The following is a 22,016-nucleotide window of genomic DNA, read 5'->3' as shown; positions in this document are numbered from 1 at the left end:
TTTACTCAGGTAATTGACTTAAGTCAAACTTGTTTTTTAGATAGTGTTTGAATGTTGCGCTTAACAAAGGATTGACTATCTTTAGAGAATAAAAAAAAAAAATTTATTGCACTTATCAAAGGAAACCAAATCAAAGCGAGCTTTGATGCTCATTGATCATAGTTACAAAGAGACGTGTTGCATAGTGAATAAAGTATTTTACTCAAATAAATACTTTTCAAGCTTGTATTAGAGTATGCATACGTAGACAAATAAATTAAAATATAAATTATTCTCACATATACGGGTTCATCCAATGAAGGTTACGTCAAGTCCTCACACACTTGTGAGATTTCACTAATGTTCAAACTGATCAACCTCTTATAGAGGATGATTACACTTTGTGTATTCTTTAGCCTCACCAAGCTTATAATCAAGTTTCAACTATTTCCAAGTGTAACTCACATGGAAATTACAGAGTGATATGAATGTGATTGTTTCTATTTTCTTAAACACTTTCTAAATGGATATTTCAAAGATCTAATGAAGGATTGTAGAAAATATAAAGAGATGATGGATATTGCTCTTGATAGCTTTGAGATACTTAATCTTTTTATGCAATGTTGTTGTTTGTTTGATAATGAAGAGCTCCTTGCCTTTTATAGAGACTTTGAGATGATATTTTCAAGTGGCAAAAGTTTTATGACCGTTGGGGACTTCAATCAAAAAGTCCAATGTCTTTCCTTATAATTACGAAATTGCCATCCAACTTTCATTTGACTAATGCAACCTATCCTTTTGCACGAGGTTAAGTATATCTAGGAACTTGGACATGTGTTGTCCTTTTCTTTTTCCATTTTTTAAGGCATGTAAGACCACATGTGATGTCCTTTTCTTTTTCCTTTCTTTAAGGCATGTAAAAGCTTCACATGATTGTCATTTTCTCTTTCCTTTCTTTAAGACATGTGAATGCTTCTATTTGTAGCTTGTTTGTTGTTGCCTTTATGAAGATTGGCTCTATATTATTTTCAATCATACAAGAATAATATATAGGTATGCTTTTAGCCTTTGCACATGATATGATGGGTTGCTTTCCAAGATATTGACCATAGACCCATCCTAGTGTAATCCTTCCTCGTACCTTTCTTTCGCAATCTTACTTTTTTATTTCAAAAGCTTTATTTATTCATTATTTAATATTGTTTTGCCTTTATTTAATGAATAAACAATTTGTTTCAGCGAAGATGAGTATTCTGCAGATTTGAAGAATCATCCTCTCACGAGGTCATCATCTCGAATTCCAATCCTTCAAATTTGAATCAGATTTTTCTCATTTTTGTCTTAATGATTAATGACCTGTTTTCTTATATGAATACACTCAAAAGTACAGATTAGTCATTAATCACAATTATAATCTTTTAAATAATTTTGTTATCATTAAAACCATTTGAGAGAGATTTTGTCTAAACAACAACATACTTTGTAAACATTCTCGTGCGAGAGTATTTAAAAAAATTATCTTAAACATTGTTTGTAACTTGACTCAGTAGTAGATACTACTCTCAATAGATAGATTGCTTGGTGGTGAGTCAGGATAAATTGTCTTATGTTTATTTTTTTTATATCTTTCTACCTACTTTTGATTTATCATGTTTATTGGTTTATCATTCATTTTAAAAGTTTTTAAAGCCTTAAAAACATAACTCAAACCCCATTTCTTGTGTTTTCTCTCTTCCATAGGATCCACAAGCCTAGGTGATTAAGGGTCAAATGCAAGAGTATAAAGTTTTTTTTTTTTATTTAGTATGGTTTGGTGAGGTGAAGGTGTGGTAGTTAATGCAGTTGAAGTTAGGAAGTCATTGTTTAAGGATTGGGAGTTTGTTGAATGTATAACAACAAAAGTTTCCTTCAAAGAAGTAAGAAATGTATCATTTGAGATTTTAGATGAGTTTGTTTCAAATTAAAATGAAACATTGATATTGTTTTCGTTGAGTTGGTCATAAATGAGAATTGTATTTGTTGTTTCATAGTTTGGTTTAGGTTATAGGATAGTTGATTTCAGGTTCGAATACAACAATAATAGAAGTAGAAACATAAAGCAGAGCCACATACCCACCTTTGGGAACCACACGACCATTGATTATCTTGAAAAAAACTTTGTACTTTAGTTCCAGATGAAAATAATTTGAATTTATAGAAGTATTCTCAAAGAGTTTCGTGTTTATTTTTTGACCATTTTCTCATAGTTCAACTTTATGATTTTTCTTTCATCCATGCACCGAGTAATAGCTCTAATGAATTGTTAGGTGACTTTGATTGGAAACCCTAAAATACTGTTTGAAATTTATCCATATTTAAGAGCATCTGCGTGCATTTAGAAGTCATTTGCCAAAACATCATAGATTTTCAATTTCTCTAGGTTAAAGAATTCAAACCAGTTGATTTCGCATAGGTTGTCGATTAAGTTAAACCCGTTTTCAGCGAAATTCCAAAAATCAACCCTAAGTTTACTGAGTAAGTCCAGTTGATCACAATCGTATGCCATTGTTGGTACCGATGAAGTTGAAAGAGTAGAGGAAGTAGAACTTTCAACCATTGAGAATCAAGAGAATACAAAAGTTTGAGGGGGATTCTTGGTTGCAAAAAGTGTGAAACTATGTGAAGATACTAAATGACTTTGCACACACGCATAAAAAGAGGGCTACACATGTCAGAATAACAATGATCCCACATGTAAGAAAAAATGTTCATGAAACATATTGAAGTTCAAGCAACCAGAGGTAGAGTGAATTTCAATTTATTAGAGGCAGAAAATATGTGTAACAAAAAATTGTTTTAGCTGACGTAGAATAAACTTATTTTCTAGAAAAAAAAACACTCAATTTTTTTTACCAGAGTTAAATGAATATTGAGTTTGAGAATATAATTCCTTTATAAATAGAATATTTAAATTCTTCTTTATAAAGTTGAATCTATCTTCAACAAGAAGTTTTGTAAAAATATTTGTCCATTGATGATCAATGTCTATAATTTGAATGTCTAAAATACCATTCTGAATATAGTCTCTTATAAAATGATGTTTAATCTCTATATGTTTTGCTCTAGAGTGTAAAATAGGATTTTTGGTTAAGAAAATTGCAAAGCTATTATCACAACAGAGAGAAGTGTTACTCTCATTTATTTGATAGTTGTGTTACTCTCATAACAGAGAGAAGTTTCATTTATAATAGTTGTGTACTATAACTTGTGGCTGAAATGTACGTTGCTTTTGTAGTTGATAGATCAATTATTCCTTGTCTTTTGCTAAACCATGAGATTATATTTTTATCGAGGAAAATGAAAATTCTATTGAAGATTTTTCTTTCAAGCTTGTCTCCAACATAATCAGCATCACATTAACCTACTAACTTTTACTCAAGAGATTTCTTATAAAACAATATGAGATTAGTAGTTGATCATAGCATTTTGGCACATGTTTTTAGCTTTTTATTTTGATATTTTAAAAGCTCTATATAGTTTAGATAAATATTTTTAGCTTGTTTCTAAACTTTGGGTCGAATTTGAATTATAATTTTATTATTTGCATTTTAATTTTATTATTTGTATTTTGACTCTTTCTCGCTCTGTAGGTCACAACTTGAGCTCTCGATATCGGATTGGCGGATATAAGCAGGCGTTGGAAAGCTAAAAATCCGAGCTACAACTTTTGTGTTGGAATAAAAGACCAAATTCGAACTTTACTAGGCCTAAATTGCAGATTTCATAAACTGGACTTTTGTAATATTTTTTATTAGCAGGTCACTTGTTTTTAAACCCTAAACCCCAATATCAAGTACTATATATTGGCAGGTTTGTTTCTTTTTTGAAGAAGAAAAAATTAGGATTCTAATTGCTATAAGAAATAAACATTTTTTTTATTTTAATTTCATGGAAGGCTAATTTTATAAGATTAATCCACGAGTTCAAAGTTTCATCAACACCTTTGAGATTCAGGTTACACTGTCAATTTCGATTCATGATTCTATTCTTTTTTATTTGATTATATTAATATTTTGATTGCTTAAATTGAATTTCAATAGGATTGATTAAATTTATTTGACATAATTTGGTTTCGGTTTCTAATTTAATTGAATTATAATTTTGCGACGTTTGATCGTTATTTGTAATATTTTGATGATTGTTATGCTTAATCCAATCAAAGAAACCAAATTCACATAGGATTGAGTACGCTTGTTTGATCAATTCTATAGTCAAATAAGAATAGAATCACACATTAGAAATTAAACTCATTGATAGAATCTGTGATAGGTTTGAAACTCGAATAAGTGGATTAATCGTTTTGCTCATCTGTTATATAAAAAATCTAAAAAACCCCTTTTTAATTTCAATTTTCAATTCGGTTATTATTATTATATCAGAAGTCCTTACGAAACGATTCGTGTTATCAATTGTATTTGACCCGTGTGCGACAACGGATCAATAGTACATTTAAATTAACGAAATATTCTCTTAACAATAGTTGATCAATGCATTTGGGCACATCTTTTGGGCTTTGTATTTCAAAATTTTGAAAGCTTTTTTCAGCCTAAGATTAGTTTTTTTAGCGTGTTTCAAAACTTTGGGTCAAAATTGAGTTTCAATATAATTATTTGATTTATTCTCAAAATTATTTGCATATTGATCCTTGTTCGGCTACATGCCATAACTTGAGTTATGAATATCAGATTGACATGTGTAAGCAGGAGTTGAAAGCTAAGAGTTAGAGTTACAAATTTTATGTTGACGCCAAAGTCCATTTCGAAACTTTGCTTGGTAAAAAATGTTGATTACCTAATCTTAAGCCTTAATTAATAATAATCAGTATCAGACCACTTATTTTCTGGCCTGAAGCTTTTAGAGCCCAAAATGGCTATTATATATTTTGGTTTTTTTTAGTAAGTCGTGTGCTTTTTTTGTTGGGGAATATACACTTAGATGCTAAGAGATGTTTTTGATGCACAAAACATTAATATTAATTTTTTTCCAGATTTTTCATGTAAGGTTAAATTCTAGGATTGATCCACTATTTCAGGATGTGATTAAGACCTTGAGGTTTATTTTATAATGTTAATTTTACATTGATGATTTTATTTGTCTTCATTCAATTATATTGTTATTCTGATTGCATAATTTGAATCTCAATAGGGTTGATAAATTTGGTTTGACAAAATTCAATTTCTAAATTAATTGTAGTTTCTATGACGCTTGCTTCTTAACTATAATCTATCATTTATTATGATGTTTAATCCAATCAAAGAAATATAATTCATATATGATTGATTTACGTTTGCTTGATCAATTTTATAGTCAAACAAGAATAGAATCCCAACTAAAAATTAAACCTTTAAAAATCATTGATAGGTCTGAAATTGTCGAACCAGTGGATTAGTCGTTCTAATATACGTGATGCTAATTTCGATTTCTCAGTTTGTCTAAACCTAAATTCGAAACCCCCCTTTTTTGTTTTTACTAATTCTAAATTCGATTAATTGACTCAGAAGTCTTTGCGAGATGACTTGAGTTGTTGCTCCTACACTATATTTTTATTAACTCTTATTTGACCCGCATGCGACATATGGTCAATAGTTAAATGAGAATATTTATGGTCAGATTGAAATCTTGCACACACATAGACTGAACATAATATCATGTCTAGAAACGGTGAGATAGATAAAGGAACCAATCTTCTATTTGTATACCTTTTGATCTACCTTTTAACATGTGTCACTTTTACTAAGAGAACAAGTATGGTGCATGAGAGTGAGCATAAGTTTGCATTCAACCATCTTAAAATTGTTAAGAAGTTCTTTTTTATACTTAGTCTGATGAATGTAGAAATCCTCAGAGCTTTGTTGAAATTGAATTCTAAGAAGGAATTTTAGCTCTCACATGATACTCATTTCAATCTTAGTCTACATAAGCTTAGAAAACTCAATAATTTTGCATTAGTAGAACCAAAAATAATGTCATCCACATATAGTTGAACAATGAGAAGGTTATTTTTAGATGATCTTCTAACTAAAGTAGTGCCCACCTAACATTTTTCAAAAATTATTTTCGAAAGAAAACTGCTCAGTCTTTCATACCAAAATCTGGGAGCTTGTTTAAGACATATAAATATTTTTTCGGTTTAAAGACATGAGCTGGAAATTCATTGTCTTCAAAACTAGAAGGTTGTTTAACATACACTTCTTCATTTATATAACCATTTAGAAATACACTTTTCACATCCATTTGATACCAAATAATGTTGTTAGCCTCTAACTTTGGTACAAGAGCAAATGTTTCCATATGATCAATACCTTTTTGCTGACTATAGCCTTGAACTACTAACCTAGCTTTATTTTTCCCCACTTTACCTTTTTGTTTAGTTTGTTTTGAAAATCTACTTGGTTCCAATAAGTTGCTTTTCTTTGGGTTTGAGTACTAGATCCCACACACATCATTTCTCTTGAATTGATTTACTTCTTCTTACATTGCTACAATCAACCCATCATCTATAAGGCTTATCCTACTGACGAGGATTCAATTTTAGATAAAAGTCTGAACATTGATTTTTCTTTGAGTGCAGACCTTGTCCTTAAAGGATCACTTACATCTCATATGATTAGAGTGTTTAGATGTGATGATTTATATCTCCAATCATTCTTTGGTTCTGGTTTACTTTGACTAGCAGATGAAACTTCATTTTTAGGCAGACAAATCAGAGCGAACATTAAGGCGTATTGATCAGAGTCACAAAGACTGATCATGCTCACAAAGAGACATGTTGCATATCAAATAGAGTATTCTACTCAAATAAACCTTCTAAGCTTGTATTAGAGTCTGCATACTTCGACATATACATTAAAACATAAACTGTTATCATATATTTTTGTTATCATCAAAACACAATTAAGAATCATTCTTCATCAAACCTAAATTTGTTCTAACAAATAATACTTGTCTGGTATTGAATTATAGTGGATAGAGTCTTCAACTGTTATGAGGCAAAATCTCGAGGATGACTAGATATAGCTACATTTTGTTGTGAACTAGTATAAAAATACTTGTGTCTCTTTCTTCTATCCCATATCTTTTATAACTAAGTTATTTATTATTAAACTTTACTTATGCTTAAACTGGTTTATAATTATAAGTTGAATGTTTTGATAAATAATAAATATTTTTGTTTATCAAAAAAATTAATTTATACAATGGTCAACACAATTTAAATCTTTTTTTGTGTACGGGTATTCTAACACCTTCATATTAGCATACCCTATCATATCTAACTATCCCTTTCCAAGCTTTTTGGACATTGCTCTTGGATTAAATTGATAAATGTTCGTCCATCGACCAAGATTAAGTTAGTCGATTTGCCTTCAATTAATCCTTGATGTGGTTGTGGTTAAAAATTACTTCTTTGTTTCATAGTTGGTTTATCTAGTTTCACATAATTGTCAAATAAAGTGGCCATATTCTATTCCATGAATAAACAATCTTCGTAAAAGTCATCTAAATCATCATCATCAAGAACCTTGATTGTTTATGCATATTTGATTGCAAATTCTACAGGTAGGATTGACACTAGATTTACATCCATCTTCATTCAACCTGCTTCTCTACATTCTCTTCATAAAATAAATTAGACATATTTTGAACTTTAGTTTTTTGTGAAAAAGAATTTTCTTGAAAAGTAAGAACTTTAAAAGCAACAATTAAAAAGAAATTTTGAAATATTTTATAATAATAAAAAAGATCATGTGATGGTTCCTACTAGAAGTGGTAATGTGGATTAGTCAATCTAGTTTGGCCTACTCTACCATCAATCAGTCTAAAAAAAAGGACGAACCAACTAAGATGGTTGAGTTGAATCCTCAACTCGTCCCGTCTCGCAATGGGATTGCAATTTATCCACCAAAAATAACATTTTTTAATTTATATATTATAAAAAATTATAGCATCATTTAAAAAGGAGTCTTAATGAAAAAATTTATTATTAAAAAAAAAAGAAAATAATACAAAAAGGGATAATATATAATACTAGTTTTTAGTTTTGTCAAAAAAAATAAAGGTACTTATTTTATATATATATTATAATTGTAGAAATTTTATATCCTTACTTTATTATGTGTTTTATTTTAATAAGAAATTCTCTTTTATCATGTAATGTAAATACAATAATGATTTAAAAGCTATTTTTTAAGTAATAGTATTACAAATCTTGAGAAAGATTCTTTGGTCTTAGTATTTGGCCTTTTGTCTTGCTATTTTAGTCATTTGTTTTATCTTTATACAAAAATTAAATAAGAAATAATTCAATAATACAAAAAAAATATTTATTTGTAATTTATACTTTTTAGACTTTTTTAACCAGTCCAACGGAACAATCAGTCCCATAAAGTCGACTTAAGGGTGAGACAAGTGACACCACTGTCTTGGACCACAAATATTTATAGGCTTCAAATTTATATTTTTGATTTAATTAATATTATTAATTTTTCAGTATTAAATTTTCTAGTTTTTATAGCATAAATTTCATTTTCTAATTTTGGTACTAATTAATTCAATTATAAATTATTTAATCTTGTGAATGTATTTAATATTTATTTGTAAGTTGTTTAATATTGTGTATCTGAATTTTTTTTTTAATATTGTATAAATAATTAAACTTAAAAGACTTTCACTTTTATTATTGTATTTTCAAATAACATCATTTAAAACTTTGCTTTAATCCTCTAGATTTATTGAATCGATCCTACTGTCCGCTCCGTCATCAACTTGTATTTTTAATGGGTTAAACAAGACGAGTGTTGACAAAAAAAAAAGACGAGTTGATTTAGATAATCGAGTGTAAAACATTGACCCAATCCATTTATTTTGTCAGATGTATAAATCTATCAAATACAGTGCAATTTAAAACTCTCAGGTATATTAATTATAAAACACAATGAATATAATAATTAGCATGTACGCTCTATAATGTCCCATAAAAAAAGTAAATATTATCGTTATTAACTCACATCATTGTTCTGTTTTAATGAGACAAAAGACATCAACCATAACAATCGTGACGTTTACAATAAAAAAAACATTTAAAATTAAATACAACAAACTATTATGTGCATTAGTAGATTTTTTTTTTCTTTTTTCTTTTCTTTCTCATTTCTTTAGATTGTTTTGGAAGATTTACTTAATAATAAATTCAGCGTATATATTGGACACCAAATAACCTTTAAATACAGTTAAATCTCCCACATTCTCAAAATCCAAAACCATTGAAACCATTATTTTAAGTTCCTCTCTCTCTCTCTCAATCATTCTCTTCTTTTTAACTCTCTTCTGGGGTCACAACCAATCATCGCCACGCTCTTGCTCTGCTTCCCCCTTTCTCAAAAGATTCCCCATTTTCCTCTCATCACATTCACACACTCTTCTCTTCTCTTTTCTTCACTCTTTTCATTTCCTTCTATACCCATGTTCTATTAGGTGCCAAAGGACCAACTTTTTGTGTTCCTCGTGCCTCTCTTTTTCTTCAAGCTTTTAGGGTTTCTGATTTTCTGCACCCCTTTTCAGGTATTTCATTTCATTTTGTTTTGTTTTGTTTTTTTTTAATTTTTTTTTCTCTGTTATTGATTTTCCATTGCCATATTTTGAGCAATTTTGTTTTTCTGGGGTTGACCTAATTGATCACCCTAGTTTTGTTTTTCAGTTGAATTTGGTTTAGCTTTGAGTGCAGCGGTTGTGGTGATTGAGGGTTCAGTTATGGTTGGTTGCTCTCTAGTGTTTGACTTTATGATTTAGGGTTGAAGGATTTTTGTGCTGTTTAATCATGAGAGAATGGAGTTGGTTTTTTTAGTTATGATCACTTTATCCAATGGTAACCGTTAATGTTTTTGGATTTTATTATGTATGAGTAATGTTATCATGGTTTTCAATTTGATTTCTTTTGCTGAAGTTACTTTCATGGATGGATGAAATTAAAGCAGTATCTTTTTTGGATGCTGAGAAGATTTTACGAAAGTTGGTGTCTCTTTTCTTTCTGTTTCTGGACTGTCTGTATAGGAACAAGGAAATTTTCTCTTATCATGATATTGTTATGTCTTGGATGAATTGAATCTATAGAGACTTGCTGTAAATTTGTTTTATTTTCAAACTATCTACCAAGGGAAGGTTACTTATTTGTGATCACTGAATTGAATCTGTTAAAGAAAGTGTAGTAAATCTTTGTGAAGGGCTTTTCCATGAGGGTTTGATCTTGTTTAATCAGGGTTGATTTTCACATCTTTCTCATCACTGCATTAGACGGACGTTGTATCTTCTGCATCTTGTCGTGTTTGTTTTTTCTGATGTTTTGTCATGGCCCTATAGATTTCAAATTTAGTGAAAACCTTTCCTTTGTTGTGGTCAATGCCCAAAGCTAGTTGAATCATATGGTTGGGATAACCAAATTGATTGAATGTAATCATTCTTGACCATTGAAGGTGAAAATGAATTTGCAAAGAAAAAGTGGAGATTAGTCCTTATATAACATATTTTACTGAATGCTGTTAGATCAGTGGCTGCAACACCAATTATTCATGAAACTCGTATTGTGATAGCTGATAACATTGCTCGGAAATATCTGAATTTGGTTTAATATAACATTTTGCCACAAAAGCTCAAGTGCCTATGTATGAACTTATGCTGAATGAAACTGAGAATGTTGCGTGGTTGGATATCCTAGCTTGTGTTAAGATACAAGTTCCCACCCCATTTTTGAGTTGAACCAGATGTACATGCAGAAATTATGCCTTTTGTGCCTTTTGGGCAATCTTGAGAATAGGCTTGTCCATTGGAACTATAAATATTTGCATTGGTTTCCTTCTTTGTTCATGGATAAAAGATGTGGAAGAAATTTGAAAGAAGCTCATTATTCTTGTAGATGTAGAATTATCTTGATTATTCTTGATTTTGCCTTAATTAGCTGTTTTCTATGTTATATGATGGTTGTCATATCTTTTTGCAAGGAATTGAGATTTTTCTACCTATAATATAAAACTAATTAACTCTATCTTTTTCTTTTTTGAGTGAGGCAGAAAGGTGATGCAATGAAGCAGTCTTTTGATCACTCTTTTTTCGGTAATTCTTCAAATTCTCTTTTGTCTTGGTTATCAATGTATTACAATGACTTAATAAAATATAATCTTTTTGTTACAAAATAGGGCCTTCCAAGATTCCACCTATTAATGTACCTGGAAACTCGGGGCATGGGACGTTGGAAGTTTTATCTGGATCTGATTCATACCATGCTTCATCTGATGCTAGCCTCTTTTCTAGCTCATTACCTGTTCTTCCACATGAAAAATGTATGCGATAACTATTTCCTACCAGCGCTGTTTTTTGTATGCTCCAGGTTCTATTATAAAATGTCATGAACTGGTTTTTCTAACCTGCAGTGAACTTAAATGAAGCTGAAAATGGTTTTCAATCTGTTGACGACATTTCACCTGGCTTTAAAAAGTGTCATCAAGTGGTAGAGTTGAATGGTTCCCTTGAAGATGATAATAATCATGAAATTGGAAGCATGCTTCCTGATGATGATGATGAGCTTTTGGCTGGCATAATGGATGATTTTGACTTAAGTGGTTTACCTGGTTCCCTTGAAGATTTGGAGGAGTATGATCTTTTTGGTAACAGTGGAGGTTTGGAACTAGAAAATGATCCAAAGGAAAGTCTCAGTGTTGGAATATCTAATTTAAGCTTCTCTGATAGCTCTGTCGGCAATGGTTTGCCTAATTTTTCTTTACCTAATGGTGCGGGAGGCGGAGCTGTTGCCGGAGAACATCCATATGGAGAACATCCTTCTCGAACATTGTTTGTCCGAAATATTAACAGTAATGTCGAGGATTCCGAGCTGCGGACTCTTTTTGAGGTGATCAAGTTTGGTTGAGCTCAATTTAGAATCTATTATAAACTTTTGCTTTGAAATTTTAGTACTACTATGAATCCTTCACGCTACTAGTTCAAACTATGGTGTTCCTAATTTCTTGTTGCCTATGATTGAATAGTGTATCTTCTTTGAAAAAAAGTTCATGTGAAAATAATGAATTATTAATTGTGTTTTACTATTTTTTTATTTTCAGCAATATGGTGATATTAGAACCCTATATACTGCATGTAAACACAGGGGGTTTGTAATGATATCCTATTATGATATCCGGGCTGCTCGAACAGCTATGCGTGCATTACAAAACAAACCTTTGCGGCGGAGGAAACTTGATATTCACTTTTCAATACCAAAGGTTTCTTACCAAAACAAATTATTGTCATTTATTCTTTTGATAGCTGAATGCTCTGATATTCATATTATCTAGGCTTTCTTTTATTTGACTTCACAGGATAATCCATCAGACAAGGATATCAATCAAGGAACCTTGGTAGTTTTCAATTTGGATCCGTCGGTTTCAAATGAAGACCTCCGCCAAATATTTGGGGATTATGGAGAGGTCAAAGAGGTGATAATTTTGTCATTTCTTTAACTGTTTTGCATCCCAGTCTCTCGGTTCAATATATGTTATCTGTTGTTTAAACATAAAATTAAGATGAATATATGGAAATCTCTGCCTGCAGATAAGGGAAACTCCTCACAAGAGGCATCATAAGTTTATTGAATATTATGATGTCAGAGCTGCAGAAGCAGCACTTAAATCTTTAAATAGGAGTGACATAGCTGGTAAGCGCATTAAGCTTGAACCAAGTCGGCCTGGAGGAGCTCGTCGCAAGTGCGTAACTCATTATTTGGCTTTTGCTTTTTTATTTTTATTTCTCTTTACTTTTACAATAATAATAATAATAATAACCTGTTCCGCTGGCTGATTTTTGTGCATTTGCATTTGATGAGGCATCTTTGACCTTTCAACTGTGTTAACATCCAAAACTGATGCATTAACATGTTATTGTTAATATGTTACACCTGTTAGTTTGATGCTCCAACTGAATCAAGAGCTTGACCAAGATGAGTCTCGAAGTTTTCGACATCAAGTGGGTTCTCCTCTAGCCAACTCTCCGCCAGGTTGGTTCTTTGAGGTGCTTAATATTCCTCGTGCCATCGGCATCATTAAGTAGCATAGACTTCAGTTGCTGAGTTCATAAACCATGTTCCCCTTGCATTTATTTTCTTTGATGGAATTAATTCAATGAAACTTTCATAACAGGTAGTTGGTTACAGTTCAACAGCCCTGTCGAGCAGAGTTCATTGCCAACTATGAACCATTCTCCTAGTTCTAGAATCATGAGCCCAACAACCGGAAATAGTTTACCAGGATTAGCTTCAATTTTGCAATCACAGGTATCAAACACAGTGAAGGCTGCAACTATTGGCAAGGACATAGGAAGTAATCACAGAGACCACCGAATTCCCAATATGAATTCATCCTCTGGATCTACTTTTAACTCACATTCACTTCCAGAGCCAAAATTTAGTCAATATCGCGGATCATTGTCCTCGCTTGGTGCATCAACATCTAATGGATCTTCAGTGGAAACCTTGTCCGCTCCACAGTTTCTATGGGGAAAACCAAACCCTTACTCAGAGCATACCAAACCTTCGTCTTTGCCAAGACCATCTGTTGGACATTTACTTAGTACATCGAATGGAATGAGTCGTGCTTTCCCATACTCAAGTCAGAACAATCCCTTTGTCAGTACGTCCCAACATCATCATCACGTAGGTTCTGCTCCATCAGGTTTGCCTGTTGAGAGGCACTTCGGTTTTTTTCCCGAGTCACGTGAAACTTCATTGATGAATAATGTTGGCTATAGAGGCATGAGTTTAGGGCAGAATGATGGAAATTATGTGCTTAATGTGTGTGGATCTGGTAATGCTGGTGTTTCTATTCCAAGAAGTATGCCTGAAAACGGTTCATCAAACTTCAGAATGAGATCTTCTCCTATACTTAGTCCAGTATTTTTGGGTAGCGGTCCTTATCCAGGACTACTAACTACTGCTATGGAGAGTTTGACTGACCATGTTAGGAGTAGATGGATAGAGAACAATGGAAGCCAAGTTGACAACAAGAAGCAATTTCAGCTTGACTTGGATAAGATCAAAAGCGGTGAAGATACAAGGACTACATTGATGATAAAGAATATCCCAAATAAGTATGAATGATCAACTTTTAACAAGGCTGTTTATTATTAACCTAGATGCCATTGATGAGGTATTAATTTTTCATTTACCTGCAGATACACCTCAAAAATGTTGTTAGCTGCAATTGATGAAAATCACAAGGGTACCTATGATTTTCTCTATCTGCCAATTGACTTTAAGGTATAATAATGTTGTGCTATTTCAATTTCATGAGCTGTTTATTTTACCCGTTTAATTGCTTATTGATCCATGAGTTCTTATAAATTTGTAAGCTGATACTTCCCCCCCCTCAATTGCAGAATAAATGCAACGTTGGTTATGCATTTATCAACATGCTGTCACCCTCGCATATTATTCCATTCTACGAGGTTTGTATGGGAATATTTTTAGCTCACCACAGTTTTGTCGTGTGTTCATATTTTTATTATTTTACTGAATGAAAATGGCATTGTTTGGGTCAAGTTTTCTGATCTTCTCGTTATCTTGTTAAAAATAATTTAGTAGTTGATGATATGTTTGGTTTTGCAGACATTAAATGGGAAGAAGTGGGAGAAGTTTAATAGTGAAAAAGTTGCTTCTTTGGCATTTGCTCGAATCCAAGGAAAGAATGCTCTTGTGAGCCATTTCCAAAATTCAAGTTTGATGAATGAAGATAAGCGCTGCCGCCCTATTCTCTTCCACTCAGATGGTTCTGAAGTTAATGATCAGGTAATATTTTATGTTACTTTGTATTAGTAAGTGATTGGAAAATCCGACTGTTCTTCTCTGGTAATTGATATTTGGAACTTGTATTTTTTGTACTTCCTTTTTTTCCTTTGGATTTGTTGCCTGGCGGGCTCAATCGTCTTCTTCTTTCTTTCTTTTTCTATGTAGCACCGACACTTTAAATTGAAGCCGTGTTTAGTGTCCAACATGGCAATGACACATAGTTACATCAAAACTTCTAGTTTTAAAAAAATTATGTGTCTATATGCTAATATGTGTTTGGTATCTGTGTTGGTGTTTCATACTGCTTTTTTACTTATTATGATAAAACTATGTTCATGCTTTCTTGTAGATCATACAAGAGCATCTTCCCTCCAATTCCAACAACATATATATTCAGGCAGTTAAGTCAGGTGAATTACAATTAAGCTATTCTCTCGGATACCCTCCAAAGGACGGTCCTCCTGTGAGTTTGGATGCAAATTAACATTATATCTGAAGGTGTAGAGTTTGCTAACAGAAGGATGTAGATTTTGTATCATAAAGTATTTTGCCAGCAAGCTTTAGAAAGTTTTGGAGCATTTTGGTTGATTTTCAGCACAGGTGGTAGCAAAAGCTGAAGAGTATAGCAAATAGATCTTCAGTTTTGCTTTTTTTTTTTGGTGGTTTGTGATTTGAATGTTAATATAAGAGGTTAGAGTTTAGTTAGGTTTAAGATTAGGGGTTGGTAAGATTACATGGGGTACATAATTGTATGTAGAGAGATTAAAAAAGACATCTTTCTATATTCCTCTAATGTATGTATCAGTACTCTTGAAAACGAAGTGCTTATTAACCTCCACAAATCAAATTAATTATTAAATATATGTTGTCTGTTTAAAATGCTTTCTTTTTTAACCTCCACAAATCAAATTAATTATTAATATATTAATAGTAAGGAATCCAAAGTAAGATGCAATCTTTGACACGTCTTGTGAAGTCACACATTAAAATTAACACGTAAAGCCATACTTATTACTTAATGGATAGCTATAATTTGAATTGACTCAGCTTTTTGGACCATAGTTACTGTATCCTAAGTTTTGTTTCCTTAAGCCATTACTATAATAGACACGAAAAGTTGTATGAATTGTAGTTTAGTTATTGGTCTGTTTATTTGATCTCAAATTTTAAAATGGCAAATGGTAAATTAGTCTCTAAAATTAAAATTGAAAGGTAGTTAGCCAATTTAGGCTCTCCATATTAATAATATGAGTGATCATTTTTAATCAATAAAATGAAATTATGATTTTGTCAAGTAGTGGTTTCATGGGGTTTCTTTGAAACAATAATATTAATAATTCAGTGTATCCAGCTAATAAATATATACCTGGTATTACATTTTGGAAAAGCTGTATATTGGCAATCAGATTCCTTCAGGAAACACTATTGGACACTAAATGTAGGTACATATCTCAGTTAGGATTCGTACTATGATTCGCCATGTTGTTGGAGTTAGTTAGACTCGACTCCGTTGTACTTTAGAATGCTATTTTACATCAGAACATACAACATCACTGTAACAGATTGGTGAGGGCTTGCTTCATTTGTTTGTTTGCTATATATATATATATATATATATATATATATATATTTTCATTTGATGTATTTCATTTAAACTTAAAACAAACAATGTATTAACTTTATTTTGTTTCTGTTTAAGGCTCCCTCAACATCCCCCCTGAACTTGTTGGTTGGAGGCTTGGAGCATTATTCTAGAGAATAAAGCTGACTTGACATACCAGTATAGTATCTGCTTGCAAATTCCTTTACCTTTCTTTTCATCCTTTCATGTTTCCAGTCTAGTCTGGACAAAAAATGTGGCATCTAGTTTAATATCTCTCTAAAAAAAAAAAAAGCTTACAAATAGTCTCTTATAAATTTAATTACAAAATCAAGACATTAGTCCCTTGATTCCATTTTTAAAGAAAAAGAACAGGATAAGAAGCCGTTGACAAGAATGGATCATTCTGCATGAAAAATATGATGTAATGATTCTAGTCTGCATAATAATCCAATTGGGGTGCTAATTACTTTGTCCATTACTTAATTGTTAATGTTTAGAGACAGTGAACACATATTAAGCAATTACAAACAAATAGATAGTTAGATTAAAATATCTTTATTTAATTTAGGAGAAATTACACTAATTTCTCATGAGATTTTTTTAGGCTTTGTTTTGTTTGAGAGTTGAATTTTAGAAGGTTTTGAAGGATTTTAAACGATATATTTTGTGGTTTTTGATGGTATGTTGAGACCAAAGTTTGTTGGGGAGTTTCAGGGCACATGAGTAACAACGGACCAAATATCATTTTTGAAAATAAAAAAGAATTCATTATTCATGGTAGGAACATTTCATAATTCATTTGTATAACTTTTGAGGCAATAAATCTCCTTGCTAAGAAATTGCTGTAATAAGAGGTGTCATAATGCATTTGTATAACTTTTGAGGCAATAAATCCCCTAGCTAAGAAATTGCTGTAATAAGAGGTGTCAAATCAGATAAATTTTTGTGTGTTCACAAAATAATTTCTATGAATGTGTGTTAATACTTGACTGTGTACAGATTTTTCCCAACATAAATGTCGGGAAAGTTGCATTCTCCACTCCCTTTAAAATTTTGTTCCTAAAATTACAACTAAGTTATTTATATAATCTAGTTTCAAAGCTTTTGTGAGTCACATGATTTTGATCTATTAGTAAAAAAAAAAAAACTAAAATTCAGTTCGCATGTAGATAATCAGCTACCTAAGATGAAATTGGTTTCCATACATTTTTTTTTTTCTTGAACCTTACTTACTGTCTTCCGAATGTCACATTTATCTTAAGCATTGCATCATCAATGCATCTAAAGTAAGCATGCCTCCAACCCTTATTCAACAACAAAAATCCAATCAAAGCCCAAAAGCCAGTAGCAAATCCAAGTGCAACCAAAAACCACAACTTCTCAACCTTATCATGTTTGTCACCTTCATCTCTTTTATCTTCATCACAATGATTGGAAAATGGTGCACCACATAAAAGTTTGTTTCCAACATAAATAAATGGGTCATTAGATATTAAAAATTGGTTTCCTTGTGGAATTGGTCCTGAAAGGTTGTTGTAGGACAGGTTTATGTCACTTAGGAAAGTTAAACTAGACATGGTGTGTGGGATTAAGCCTGAAAATTGATCATGAGAGAGGTCCAAAGACTCAAGTGACTTTATGTCCCCTATAGTTGTAGGAATTTCACCTGACAGATGATTGTGTGAAAGATTTAGGCTTTGCAAAGCAATAAGAGGAACATTTTGTTATTTGACAAATCCACTCAAATTGTTATTTGAAAAATTCACATTGGTCACAAGCTTAAGGTTTCTTGTATAATGATCTTCTCTTCCTTTAATGATCTGGCTGACATCTTGTTCATACCATTCTGAATACCTCCGCTCTTCGAGATCTGAGAGAAATTGATAGTTTCCTTCCTTGAATCATTGCTGTCATGCTTCCAATGCAATGAGGGATTGAGCCATTGAACATGTTTGTGGAAAGGTCCAAGTCAAGATCTGCAACGATGAAAGTTTGCAAAGTTGTGATGGAATGTTTCCATGAAACTTGTTTTGTCTTAACCTTAGAATTTGCAATAAGGAGATTAACAGATATCCAAGATTAACAGCTGCTTTAAATTCTTCACAAATGATGGAAATTCTCCTTGAAGACTATTATTGTTCAAATGAAACCAAGCAAAAGTTGAGAGACGACCGAACGATCTCGAAATAACACCTGATAATTTGTTAGATGACAGGTTTATTTCATTCAATCTTTGTGTGGAACTCCAACAATCAGGTATGTTTCCATCCAAATTGTTGCCTGAAAGGTCAAGATCGTACAAGGAGTTTATTTTGCATAATGAGTTTGGAATGGAACCATTTATGAGGTTATCTCCAAGAAGAAAGTAATTAAGATTAGGCAATCTTTGAGCAATATTTTGTTGAAGTGGGCCAGTGTATGGTCATTGGTGAGGTTCACGTATGCTAGTAACTTGGGAAATTTTATTTCAGAAAACATGCCTTCAAAATGGTTAATAGACAACTCTAAATTGTACAATTTTGAAAGTAGACCAAGATTTTGTGGGATTGTACAATTCAAAAAGTTGTCTGAACATCAAGTCTTTCTAGGTCCTAGAATAAAGGGGAGTTTATTAGGATTGGAGTTAAGAAGTTAGTTAGGGGTTAGTTTAGTTGTTAAGTTTGTCAGATTTTCTGTTTTAGTTATTGTTAATCCTATGGTTTGTAAATAGGACTAACCTCCCTTTAGGAGAGGGGAGGAATTCGTTTTATGAAAGTAGTAAACTAGAGAATGCTCTAGAGAAGGGAGAGTGCTCCCTTGGGGGTAGCCTTGAGTGTAAGGTTATCTTATTCATCGTAAACCTTTTGTATCTTCTCTTTCAATCTAATATACCAATAAGAAACCCTTCATTTGTTTGCATTCTTTATTCATTTGAATCAGTTTTTATACCATTATTCTAGAAATTCTTTCTTGCTAAAAGAAAGGATCCTAACATAACACCATAAAAATGATTAGAAGAAACATCGAAGCTTACTAGATTGACAAATTGTCCAATACAATTAGGAAGAGACCCTGCCAAATTATTATTGTTTAGAAGCAAATAGTCTAGATTGACAAGTTTTGTTATACTGCAAGGCAAATAGTCTAGATTGAGGTACAAAAGTCCCTCTAACCATTTTAGAACAGATTCAAAGTTGTTATAGAAAAGGTCAAGCCTAAGGAAGTAAAATTTTGAAAAGGAAGTGGAAGTGAGCCATTAAGAGCACTGCTTCCATGATAAAGATATTCAAGTTTGTCACAATTACTTAACCAAAATGGAACTGAACTAATGATATACTAGAAATGTAAATAGTTTGAATTGAAGTCGTGTTTCTAAATGCATTCAGATCAGAGAGTTTAGAAAGAACCAATAAATGTTAAAAATAAAATGAAATCATATTATAGTGGACAGAAAAATAATTATTTCTATTGGAATATTGTAATAATAATATATTGTATAGCTACAACAACAAAAACAAATATATTAAAAATACTTGTTATATTAAAAATGCTTGATTGTTGGACATGGGTAACGAGAATTTTAGAGATATCTGTACCACGATCCCAACATTATTTTTCAGCAATAGACCTACTCTGCCTCCTTTAGAATTTGACGACCCATCAACTAACACCGTCCATTCTTGAGTCTTTCCTTCGTCCGGCACTGCCATTTCTGCTATGAAGTCGGTCGACGCTTGGGCTTTGAGTGCCTTTCTTGATTCGAAGGTGATATCAAATTCGGATAGTTCTATTGACCATTTGGTTATCCTCCTAAATAGATCGGGCCGAAACAAGATCTACTTTATGGGCAAATTCGTGTGCATCTTAATCAGATGGACGAGGAAATACTGTCTTAGTCTCCCGGCTGCCATCATCAACACTAGTGCCACTTTCTAGATTTTCTGATAACGAATCTCTAGTCCTTGTAGAGCTTTACTGACAAAGTATACTAGTTGTTGCTCTTTGTCTATTTTTCTGATTAATACAACACTTATGGCTAGATAGATGAATTAAGTTTCCCCCGGGTCTGGACGAGCCAAAAAAGGTGGCTGCGATAGCGCGGTCCGTAACATCTCAGGATGGTTTTGCACTCTGTTTTCCACTCGAATTCAACCTCTTTTTTCAGGAGCTTGTAAAAAGGTAATCCGTGCTGGGCAGATCTTGCAATGAAGTGGGACAGCGCTGCCAACGTACCGTTGAGCTTCTGTACGTCTTTCTTTGATATTGGACTGGTCATTTTAGTTATTGATTGTCATTTGTCGAGGTTTACTTCAACTCATCTTTCAATGAAATAAAAACCTAAGAACTTCCCTGCATTAACACCGAGCGTACATTTTTTAGGATTTAGTCTCATCTTATACTTCCTAAATACGGCGAAGACTTCTCTCAAACGATTTACGTGGTCAAATTCTTCCTTGGACTTGATGATCATGTCGTCCATATATACTTCCAACATTTTTCTGATTTGGTTCTGAAAATTTTTGTTCATCATTCTTTGATAGGTTGCTTCTGCATTTTTAAGTCTGAAGCCCATAACATTGTAGCAATAGTTACCGAAGTTTGTCATGAATGCTGTTTTTCTCTATCGAGTGGATACATGGGAATTTTATTGTATCTGGAGTATGCATCCATGAACTTAGAAGTTTGAAACTGGAGGAATTATCTACTAACTTGTCTATATTTGGGAGGGGTAAGCATCCTTAGGGCATGCTTTATTGAGATCAGTATAGCCAATTCATTGATGCCACTTATTATTGCTCTTTTTGACAAGTTTAACATTAGAGAGCCAAGTTGTATACTTGGTCTCATTTACAAAATTAGCATTTACTAAGTCATTTACTGATTTTTTTTTTGTTGCTTCCGCCTTCTCTAATGATTGTTGGCGGCGCTGCATGAACCATCGACACTTTGGATCAATGGAAAGCTTGTGGGAAGCAATCTCGAGATCTATTCATGCCATCTCGCTTTTCATCTCTATCTCTTCGAAGGATCCATCTAGATTTGGTCGCATTTGTCCCTTTTTGATGGAATCAGCTTCGTCGGACGTCGTCTCGTCATCCATCTGGGCATCGATGTTTGTCATCAGTTTATCCATGGCCGAAACATTTCTTTTTGGTATCACAATCTTAAATTTTAGCTTAGTGTTAATCTTAACAATTTCAGTGAAGTTAGGAAGCATTGTTTATATGCTTCGAGATCGACTTCTATGGTTCCCACTTTTCATATGTGATGTGATATCTTAGTTTCAAGTGGACGGTGGAAGAGATTACCTCTAGTGCGACCAGAGTGGGTGTTCCCAAAATGCAATTGTAGATGGACTAGCAGTCTACGATTAAAAATTGGGTTTTTATGGTTTTTGTAGCTCTACCGCTTCCGAAGGTGACCATCAGATCCACATATCCCTTAGGACAGGTGGTGGATCCATTGAACCCTTGCAAATCCTCTCCAGAGTAGGGGAACAAGTTCTTTTTAATTAGACCGAGTATTGTGAATAGACTTGAATACATTATATTGCACTAACTTCCCTAGTCCACAAGAACCCTGTGTACGCTGTGA

The 22,016-nt window shown here is 32.5% G+C and overlaps 1 protein-coding gene and 1 pseudogene across 9 annotated transcripts; one reads left to right on the top strand and one right to left on the bottom strand.

The window, feature by feature from the left end:
* The first annotated feature begins 9,269 nt into the window (after nt 1-9,269).
* Nucleotides 9,270-15,700, top strand: LOC101496469 (protein MEI2-like 3). 9 transcript variants are annotated; one of them, XM_012719510.3, is made up of 14 exons: nt 9,270-9,576; nt 9,713-9,880; nt 11,071-11,121; nt 11,205-11,348; nt 11,439-11,914; nt 12,126-12,284; nt 12,381-12,497; nt 12,613-12,764; nt 12,963-13,054; nt 13,197-14,142; nt 14,227-14,311; nt 14,431-14,499; nt 14,660-14,839; nt 15,189-15,700. In XM_012719510.3, the coding sequence occupies exons 2-14, from the start codon at nt 9,841-9,843 to the stop codon at nt 15,321-15,323; spliced, it is 2,646 nt and encodes an 881-aa protein (XP_012574964.1). In that variant the 5' UTR covers nt 9,270-9,576; nt 9,713-9,840; the 3' UTR covers nt 15,324-15,700. The 9 variants fall into 9 exon arrangements, with proteins under 9 accessions (XP_012574964.1, XP_004488319.1, XP_012574975.1 ...); XM_004488262.3 differs by having other exon boundaries at nt 9,700-9,880; XM_012719521.3 differs by having other exon boundaries at nt 9,271-9,576; nt 9,713-9,768; nt 11,079-11,121.
* Nucleotides 15,701-17,410: 1,710 nt separating this feature from the next.
* On the bottom strand, nt 17,411-20,131 carry LOC140918673 (receptor-like protein EIX2; annotated as a pseudogene).
* Between the last annotated feature and the right edge of the window lie 1,885 nt (nt 20,132-22,016).

The sequence above is a fragment of the Cicer arietinum genome, chromosome 1, assembly GCF_000331145.2.
Source record: "Cicer arietinum cultivar CDC Frontier isolate Library 1 chromosome 1, Cicar.CDCFrontier_v2.0, whole genome shotgun sequence".
Taxonomy (NCBI): Eukaryota; Viridiplantae; Streptophyta; class Magnoliopsida; order Fabales; family Fabaceae; genus Cicer; species Cicer arietinum.
The sequence above is the reverse complement of the archived record's forward strand: the minus strand, read 5'-3'. Positions and strand labels throughout refer to the sequence as shown.

Excerpts from the sequence above, each read along its gene's own strand:
- LOC101496469 (XM_012719510.3), top strand. The coding sequence starts at position 9,841 with ATGGAGTTGGTTTTTTTAGTTATGATCACTTTATCCAATG. Across the intron at positions 9,881-11,070 it reads TATGATCACTTTATCCAATG|TGAGGCAGAAAGGTGATGCA; the intron begins GTAACCGTTAAT and ends TTCTTTTTTGAG. Across the intron at positions 14,500-14,659 it reads ATATTATTCCATTCTACGAG|ACATTAAATGGGAAGAAGTG; the intron begins GTTTGTATGGGA and ends TTGGTTTTGCAG.